The sequence below is a fragment of the Trachinotus anak genome, unplaced genomic scaffold, assembly GCF_046630095.1.
Source record: "Trachinotus anak isolate AG129_WGS33_773 ecotype Australia unplaced genomic scaffold, CSIRO_AGI_Tana_v1 ptg000016l, whole genome shotgun sequence".
NCBI lineage: Eukaryota > Metazoa > Chordata > Actinopteri > Carangiformes > Carangidae > Trachinotus > Trachinotus anak.
The window spans coordinates 8,249,828-8,259,492 of record NW_027273867.1 but is presented as its reverse complement, the minus strand read 5'-3'; the positions used below and the strand labels follow the sequence as shown (position 1 = coordinate 8,259,492).

At 42.8% G+C, this 9,665-nt stretch overlaps 1 protein-coding gene across 2 annotated transcripts; it reads right to left on the bottom strand.

The window, feature by feature from the left end:
* Nucleotides 1-274: 274 nt before the first annotated feature.
* mturn (maturin, neural progenitor differentiation regulator homolog (Xenopus)) lies at nt 275-9,047 on the bottom strand. 2 transcript variants are annotated; one of them, XM_071500252.1, is made up of 4 exons: nt 8,093-9,047; nt 7,731-7,964; nt 3,656-3,778; nt 275-1,855 (listed from the first exon to the last, which is right to left on the bottom strand). In XM_071500252.1, the coding sequence occupies exons 2-4, from the start codon at nt 7,887-7,889 to the stop codon at nt 1,748-1,750; spliced, it is 390 nt and encodes a 129-aa protein (XP_071356353.1). In that variant the 5' UTR covers nt 7,890-7,964; nt 8,093-9,047; the 3' UTR covers nt 275-1,747. The 2 variants fall into 2 exon arrangements, with proteins under 2 accessions (XP_071356353.1, XP_071356352.1); XM_071500251.1 differs by having other exon boundaries at nt 7,731-9,045.
* Between the last annotated feature and the right edge of the window lie 618 nt (nt 9,048-9,665).

Sequence of the window (9,665 nt, the reverse complement as noted above, 5' to 3'; positions counted from 1 at the left end):
CGCCTTTGACGCTTTTACTTTGAAGGCCTAATCATTGCTTCCTGTCCTGGCCTCCTCAGACTCCAGCTTGACGCAGCCTTGAGTGGGCGCGTCAGGTGGCGTGTGACGTCAAACCCAGTCACACCAGCGGGGCTGTTGGCACAGTGGCAGGTCACCAGTCCACTGTGTGATATGAAAAGCCCTCCATGTTGAGCGCCTTGTGTTCCATTAACTCCAGGCCATTAAGAAAAACACACACACACACACACACACACACACACCAGTGCAACTCTCGCTCTGTTCACACGGTTTATTGAACAATTTCACACACATCGGAGGGCAAACAGAAGATACACCGCATGAGAAACATTCAAAGAGGCAATAAAAAGACAAAACATTTACAAGCCAAAGTAAACAGGCTAAAGATAAAGATAAATCTGATGCAGTCTCGCATGTGGATCAAGTGGCTGAAGGCGAAAGGGGCCTGAAAGCATCGCAGTGCACTGGATGTGACATACAACAACACACTGTCAGATTAGAAATAACAGGGTAGGCAGAGGGAGGCTCACAACAAATATTTTCTCTTCCCTGTGATATCACTCAGGGGTTTGGGTGTGCGCTCGTTAAATTTATGGTCAGGCGAAAACCTCGAAAGAAGCAGATAAGTTCAAAACAACACACGCAAGAGAGATCTGGGCTGAATTTAGGAGGGTATCTCATCAGACTGTGCTGAGGAAAGAGGGTAAAGTGTGAACCACCAGCAACCAGGAAGACTACAAGAACTAAGAGTGTCATGTGACGACGAGACACCCGAACCAGGAAGGGCTTAAGCTGCAGCATGAGCTTTTGTTGTGATGGTCATATGATAGTAACACTGATTAAAAACATCTTCATAAAGTGACTTCTAACTCTCGGAAACACTAAGAGATACACCTCCAAATTATTACCCATGCTACTGTAAAGCTGCACACTTTCCACATGAGGAGCGAATGTGTGAAATGTTTTCGACTGAAACCTATACAGCTATTGTAGCAGTGTGTTTAAAACAGGTAAGACTGAGGGCTGCCCCACCTGACTCCACATCACAACTATACATCCTCACCCCTCAGCCCCCGCCCCCTTCTTTCCCTCCGTCAAGTCGAACGTTGTACCACTCCTTGTTGCTAAAACAACCTCCTTCCTTGCCTCCTTGCATCACTCCAGTTGCCTCACGCAGCCACAAACCGTCAGTTTTCACCCATTCATCTTTCCTCTCGCTCTCACGTATCCTCCGTGCCAACAGACGCGCAGAGGAAGTAGGTTATCTGTCATATTCATCTCCAGAGCCACGGGGGAAGTGTGTATTGCGGTAACATCTGACTGTATTTCTGCATAACAAAGCCAGCTGAGGCCGATGTAATATTGCTGTGCTGTGGAACTTTAACTAACCAAATGGTGAATGATTATGATTCTTGCATTGTACATGGCTACAGCTCACGTAGCCCTAATGTGTGTGTGTGTGTGTGTGTGTGTATGTGTTTAGTAGGGGTCAACAAAGTGCAACAGAGTGCACTCTTTGGGAAGCAAAGCCACTGAGACATTCAAGAACATGGTGGTGCATTTTTAGCATGTTGACTGTAAGTGTGTATGTGTGTGTGTGTGTGTGTGTGTGTGTGTGTGTGTATCTGTGTTTGGATAAGAGTGTGTTGTTAAGTGTTTGGGCTGATGAGTAGAGGCCCAGGGCTCATAGGCAGCTCTGCCCCAGCTGCAGGCCTCTTCTTGGGGCTCATCACTGCTGGCTGACCCCCATCTGCTGTTGGTCGGGCCCTGGTTCCCCCTCCATGTCAGTGCGGTAATGCTCGAAGCTGTCGTCTTCTAGGTCTGGTAGACCCAGCAGCTAACAGAGAGAGACGGAGGAGGTTGTGTTAGAGACATTAGACATTAAAGTGTGTGTATGTGTGAGAATGGCCCCGATGCAACTTCCTTGTAGTACAGAGGCAGTTTAATTATGCTGTGTTTATCAACAAACTTGCATATAGTACAAGGTAGAACATAACCAAAGACATTTGTAAATGTGTCTGATTAATACTTGATTAAAGTATCCTTAATTCATTTTTAATTTCCTCCTGAAGACGCACTACACACGTTGAAGGAATAGTCTGATATTTCTGACGTAAATATGCTGGTTCGCTTTCTTGCTGAGAGTTAGATGCAGAGATTGATAACACATTATGAAACAAAAGCACATCAGAAGCTCACTAATGAACGTGTCATATCTCGTTTGTTTAATCGACACAAACCAAGGTTAAAAAAAATGGCATGTTGTGGTTTCATGTGGAGTGATGGGTGAGACTGTTTGTTGTCTGGGTGAAGTGACTTCCTGGAGTCTCATCGTCACTGTAAGGTTGTCGGATGAGCAGCTGCGACCCCGGGGGAGTTACTGTGCCACTGATACAACATGTGAGCTTCAGGTATACAGCTTTTGTAACCTTAGACCAGAGGCAGGCTGACTGTTGCCCCCTGTCTCCAGTCTTTATGCTAAGCTGTGCTAACCAGCGTACAGACACGACAGTGGTATTGATGAGAACTTCAGGCTGGAAAGCAAAGTAGTTCCTGTAATGTTGAACTATTCCTTTAATCTGAATCGTGGTGTTTGGTCAATCTATTTCCATCTGGAAAGACCTTAAGGGCCCCACGCAGTACACTTAAGGGGTCTATAACTTTTTCCATAATTTACACATTCGTTTGAACTACGAGACAAATCTATGAATTATTCATTTCTGGTGTGGAATTTAGTTTGCATAAGGGGTTTGAAATATTTTCATGTGTAAATTAATGATATTTAATAAACACATACAGTATCTGGTATTCATGTTAGTAATCAGTTTATACAGAAATCAACCAATTTGAGTGTTAACTAATGGATACATTATATAATATATATAATATATTGAGGGGTTTTAATTGATAGTGAGGATGGTCTATATGACAAAAACACTTTAAAAGTTCCCAAATAGTATGAATGTTATCACCACATCTTCACTCCAACTAGGAAATGACGGCTCTTTGTAAGATCTCAAAATTAAGTGATTTCATTCACGACACCAGGGTCATTTTGGGGTAATTCTGCTTTTTACAAACCACTTGAACCACATTCCTTTAAAAATACATAATGTCAATAACTGATTACATCTTATTCATTTATTCATTAATTGGCCAATAGAAATACTGTTAACAACGCAAATTACATAATTTAAATAAGTAATTTTAAGGTAAAAAATTAAGGGTTTCAGTTTCATATTGATATGTGTGGAAATGACCACAAAAGCTGAACTTGAACTTGAATACATTTGTTATTTGTTGTGGAACAGGCCTTCAGATAGTGTGGACCAGCACTTCTGATGGAGGTTTTTTGAGAATGAAACTCGTTTTATGCCAAACAGACAAGAATATTCTTGGAATTGATATCGCCATGTCTATATCCTGCTCCTGTTTTGTATCATTTGCTGTCTGATAAGCAAGGCACAATAAAAATGTCAGTTTTCAGGATACAATTGGACATGATGTTTTGTCTGTACCAGGGAGAACAGAATGTATCAGGGTTGTAATAAACCCAGACACAGCGAGCGGAGATCACAGCGCTGACGATGATGCAGTGTGTGAAAAAGTAAACTCTGAGTCCTTTTTGGTTCCTTACAGGCCTGAAGGACGTGAAGACCTTCTCCAGCACCTCCAGAAGAGTCTTCTTCCCGCAGGAGGAGATGTAGTCCTGGGCCAGCTGTAGAAAGGGAAGGCAGTCCTCGCTCTCGCTCCACACATGCTACACACACAGAGAAACACGCTGATTAACAAACACCAGCCCTGCTGCATTATTGTAGAAACACTACATATACTATGTTAAGGGTAAAGGAATTTCTATGCAGGTTTAACACAATACCAGGTGGTGCAATACTGCTACACCTCCTCCATCACTGTAGCCTCAGGTGGGCCGTATAGTGACACACAACATACAGGAATTAATGAGTAAATAAGTAAAGCTGGGTCATGGGCAACACAGCACAGAAAAACTAGAGCAAAGCAATTAAACCAGCTAAAGAGACGTTTCCTCAAGGACATGCAGCAGACGAAGGCGTGAAAATTACACATACTGTGGTGACACTTTGCAATGTGTTACACAAAGACCTGAATATTTACCAAGGAACATATCAGGAACTAACCTGGTTAATAACAAAGCGCTTGAAAAGGCAGCACTTCTCTGATAAATGTCAGCTCTACATAGAAGGTAATGATAAATTACATAAAACCCATTACACTACAAAGTCTGTTAATGAGCCCATGTCGAATGATTAACTGCCATACGAGTCTGCAAACCAACCTCTTTCTTCATGAATCATTCAATCAGAGGCTCAATAAACCCAAACCGAATCTAATCATGACTTCCTTTTTACACACATACAGTACAACAACTTGTTAAGAGAGATGCATCATTGCTTAATGATTCCCACCCCAGTGCTTACACTTCTTGTGTCCTGTCAAGGGAAGTGGACCAGTATCCCACCCAACAAGGAGCTGATGAGTGTGGGAATCCACCATTAGTTCATGAATGACACAGTCACTCAGGAACCCTGTGTTCAGGACGCTGTGTTCCTTATTGTAAAGTGTTAGACAACAAAGCAGCTGCTTCCTTTGGCACAGTCGGAAGATGAACCTTCATACACACGTGTGTACAGTACAGTACACTGGCATTTCACTTTACTGTAGCCAAGATAACTCCCTTAACTCGAGGCCTGTATAGTCTGAAGGTTGTGATCAGTTTAAACTCTAAAGGCCAGGTCAGTATAAATAAAACAGTATTAAATAATGATAAGATACCAGACATAAGAGCTCTGCTTGGATTTAAATTAACTTCCTCATTAGTGGAAGCTTACGCTGACCTTAAAGGACTTACAGGAATTGTTGGATAAACACCAGTGCTTGGGACAGGCCACTGGAGCAATTCCACTTTGTTTTAGTGTTGTTTAATTGGAGTCTAAAGGCCAAACTGTTAGGTTATGTATTAGGTAATATTATTAGGGATTTTGGCCAAGTGTGCACACTGACCTAGAGTAAATAACTAACATGTGTAATCCAAAGCAGATGCTTGTAGTGAAAGTTTAGGTGACCCTGCATTGTGACTAAATAAAGTTCTCAAATGTTTTCAGCCCTTAATTTTCACCATGAATGAACCTTAATTTTTCAACTCAGGTGCAAATTCATTGGGGAAAATTAATGCCTATAATAATGGATTGTAATGCATTAAGGTATCTTTTTCATTGATTACATGTGTGGTGTAAGGGGTTTTAATACATTAAAAAGCCTTAAATTTTAAGCCGTTAAAACCATACCTGAATTAACGGAAAACAAATGCCCTTTTAAGGTGTAAATTCGGGGGTTGCTTTTCATGGCTTTTGTGCCATTTTAATGGGTTCCATTATAAACAGTAATATACACAGTAAAATAACATAATGTCATCTTTGTTAATGAGTAAACTAAAGGAATTTAAGGTTTCTTTTCACAGGGTCACGGGAGAGTCATGTGAAGAGGCGTGAAACGGCCTCGGGTAAAAATGTTATAGGAGTGTTGCAGACAGGAGTAATGTCATGCTCTCCTGCTCTGACTGTTCAGGGATGGTTGCTCCAGTACCACATTGATGGATGGACTCTCCCATGAGGCTGTGACTCCACTGCACAGGCTAACCCCACCTTTCAGCAAAGCCTCCCAGATGAGCAGGGGAACATCTTCAAGGCCACGCTGCAAATCCAGTGTTGTTTTTCAGCTGCTAAACACTGTGTCATTACATGACCTGGTTTACTGAAAACTACCAAGACGTATCCTGAGGGGAGTTACAGAGCTGAACACAGTGATGTGTAGCTGCGCTGTTTTTGTGCTGGGCCTGATCTCACAGCCCCCTCTGGTGGACAGACTGACGCTCTGGGTGCCCTCAGCTCTGGGAAAAACAAGATAAACTGGCAAGGAATGTGTGTGTGTGTGTGTGTGTGTGTGTATGTGTGTGTGAGAGAGAGAGAGAGAGAGAGAGAGACAGAGAAGGACAGGGGGGAGAAGGACAGCACGTGAGACGTCCTGCTGATAGCAGTATTGATTGAGTAAGTGTAACCAGATCTCGTGAGTCCTGCAGAGAGACAGAGAGTTATTCTGGCTAATTTGGGAGTGCATAGCACACAGAGAACTTGAACGTGTGTGTGCGAATGTGTGTGTGTGTGTGTGTTTGTGTGTGTGTGTGTTAGATTCAGAACTGACACTTAAGAGGGAGATAAAGCAAAACAAAAGGATGAAAGATGTAAAATGAATCTATTCTGAGATACAACAAACCACATGATGTATTTATGTACTTGCATCTTGTGTGTATGACTGTGCTACTTTTTGCTGTGTTCTCTCCCTGGAGTGATATTCTTACTGTGATGTTTGGATCGCGCAGAAGATTGGATTTATATTGTCTGGTTTTGACGGGCAGCCATGGAAAGCCCCTGCTTAAGCAGCCTGGCTCTGCTGTCTGTGGGGAAGTGCAAGTCAAGCCTGCAAACACATAACACAGGCACGCTCGGTGTGACATAATGTGTTACTGACTGAACAGACGCCCTGGCTCCTGGGTCATCTCCATCTGCTCCCCGCCCTGTTAGCCCCTGTCACTGAGCAGGAGGAGGGAGCAGGGCGGGGTCTGGCCTCAGGAGCCTTAGGACTTATGACACCACCACTGTACCACACTGGTACTGTATGGGATATAGCCAGTGAGCTGTGTCAAGGTGGGCTGTAGTCCATGAGAGCAGGGCTACACTGAGCTCATACTCTTAGTATTGTTTTGGGGAGTTTAGGGAATTTTAAAAACCAAAGAATTTAGATTCAGTAATTACAGATAAATCATATGTGCTGTTTTTAAGGCTGATTCTGATATTTTAGGGATTTTTCAACATGTCAGTGTGAAGAATTCTTAGAAACATCATTTAGATCACCATGTGGGGAGATAAAATTAACTAAACTATAAATTAAAACTATAAATGAAAGAAACTACAACAGAACAGTTGAATTAATACATTTATCAACATAAAAAAATGCAGATTTTACGTGTGTCTAGGCAAACATTACAACAGGGGTTCAGCTGCGATACTCTGTCCTGGATCATACAATATTTCCTTCAAACAAAGGTGTGAAAATGCTTCCTGTTTAGTATTTATTCACTCTGCAGGACATCTCTCTCGTGGAGAGAAGTATCTGAGTTTGAACTTCTTGGCAGCAAGCTCTGGTCTTCAAGGCTAAAAATAAAAATAATGCAATGACAGTTCATGAAAAAGAAGCAATTGCTTTTCTTCTTAGATCTCCAGAAATATAGTTTTTATTTGATTTTGTTACTTTGTGTTGCAAATGCAACCTGGAGAAATTGTCTGTTGGACTTTTATTTTGAAAGTTATAGGCCTCTTGGTTTTTTTTTTTTTTTTAACCTGGCTAGCATGATGGTGTTGTGGTTCACAGGGTTATCGCATTTGATTATGTTGGGGGAAAAAACACCATCGACGGAGGAATTCGGGAGGAGGGGGAGACTCAAATTGAAATGACATCATCGCCACCACTCCGGCCCAAACCCCCCTCCCCTCCCCTCCCATGTCCATCAGCTGGAAAACCGGGAGCAGCAGGGACAACCCCACCTCCACCCACACCTATAAGAATACACACACGCACATACACACACACTGCTACAGGCCCCGCAGAAGCTCACTTACGAAACTGTCGGTGCCGCCGGGACACAGCACGTAGAAAGAGACGCCGGGCTCTGCGTAAAAGTCCAGCCGCCTCTCGTCGTCCTCCTCGGCGAAGATGAGGTCGAACGGGTTACCGGAGCACCACTTCTCCGCCGCCTCCACCAGATGCTTGAACTCCATCCTCTGTTATCTGGTCTGCGGTGTCCCTGGCTCCGGAGCTTGATCTCGATCTCTCTGGCCGTCACGGCGATGATGCTCAAGACACAAATAACAGCTGATCGGACAGCAGCATCAGCAGCCTCCACTACCGCATCTCCTCTAGCGCACCGTCTGCATGGCCCGGGAGTGGAGATAGCCTAACACTGTTGGTGCATAGAGCCTACCTGGTCTGGTGCTCATTCGTTCTCAAAGCCCCATTCCTCTCTTCCTCCCCACGTTATGAAATCAGCCCGTCGGTCGCATACATGCATACGCAGGAGGACGCTGGAAAAAACGCGATGACGAACAGTGGAGCCGGGCAGCCGTCCATATCTGAGGCGCTGTATAGGCCCACTCCCAACTTTCTCACTGCAGGCGAAATGACTGTATAATCAACCCACTGACATCATGCAACCGACGAGCTGTTACTGCACTATCACAGGAACATTATAGGCCTACATGGACAGGGCATGAGGTCTAATAAACGAGCCCTGAGATATTTTTATCCACTGGAGTCATTAAAGGATCAGTTCACCTAAATCACAAAAGCATTTTCCCACGTAGCCCTGTTTTAACAGGTGGCTTATTTGCCAAGGATTAAACTCATATAATTATAATATAATTTGATACACGATCCTCACGGCAGAGCCACATCTGCCGGTGAAAGTCACAAAATCACAAAAAAGAACCTTTTTATTAAACTCCAATTTCTAGGCTCAATAATGGTCGAGGTCTTGAATCCTGAATGGTTTTTATTTTGTCGTAGATTATAATACTCTATTAAAACTTTAAACAAAACAAAATCATCATTTCACAAAAACCACCAAACTAAAGTAATCTTCGATCTTCTTGTAATCACCGGAATCCAGTGAATATCACCAGTATAACAGGCTCCATGTTTACTGCTACATTCATTTCCACTGTGACCGCAGAGTAGGCCAACTCAGACAAGCTGCTGCTGGATGAGAATCATCTCTAAATCCACTGACGGAAACCAGCAGCAGCTTTTTGAAAATCTTCTCTGCCATCGTGTTGTTTCTGTTTACTGAAGACCCTGAAAAAAAAAAAATAAACAGCAACTTCACGGGAACCACTTTTCTACATAAACTCTCTACAGTGTTTACAGTAATCTAGGCTGCTGCCATTATCATGCTCTCAGTCTGACCCTCCCTCCCTGCTCCCAGGAGTCCTCACCACCAGAGGGCGAGGGAAACCAGCTCTCGGTCTCTTGTTGGAGCTGCGTCAAGCTGGAAATACACAGCTCCACAAAGACCGGAGAATCTGAGCGAGTGTCCCGTCAAAATAAAAGCGTTACAACAAAAAAAAAAGTTAGGAGTTGGAAAAAAATTAAGTCTATTACAGCTGCAGACCATGATATAAATGAAGACTAAACAAAGTCCAAACACAGGGTTGTAATGTGTCACTCCTAAATATTCAGTGGGCTATTAGCACCAGACAAAACTAATCACAAGTGGTTGATGGTTCACTCAGTTTTAACCAGTAATGATTAAAAATAGCAGAATATAGCTCCATATAGACCTATTTTCAGAAATAATTAACACGCGTGTGTTTTTTTTTTCTTCTGGCCAACATTCAGAGTTTACTGGGTCTATTTTAGAAAACTGACTAGCATATATTCAAATTTGAGAAGCTGGTGTCAGTGGATTTTTTGGCACTTTTTCTTAAAAAAATGGCTTTAATGATTAATTCATTATCAAAATTACTGCCATTCATTTTTTCAAGAACGAATCAATTGGT

Excerpts from the sequence above, each read along its gene's own strand:
- mturn (XM_071500252.1), bottom strand. The coding sequence starts at position 7,889 with ATGGAGTTCAAGCATCTGGTGGAGGCGGCGGAGAAGTGGTGCTCCGGT. Across the intron at positions 3,779-7,730 it reads CCGGCGGCACCGACAGTTTC|CATGTGTGGAGCGAGAGCGA; the intron begins GTAAGTGAGCTT and ends CTGTGTGTGTAG. Across the intron at positions 1,856-3,655 it reads TCTTCACGTCCTTCAGGCCT|CTGCTGGGTCTACCAGACCT; the intron begins GTAAGGAACCAA and ends TCTCTCTGTTAG.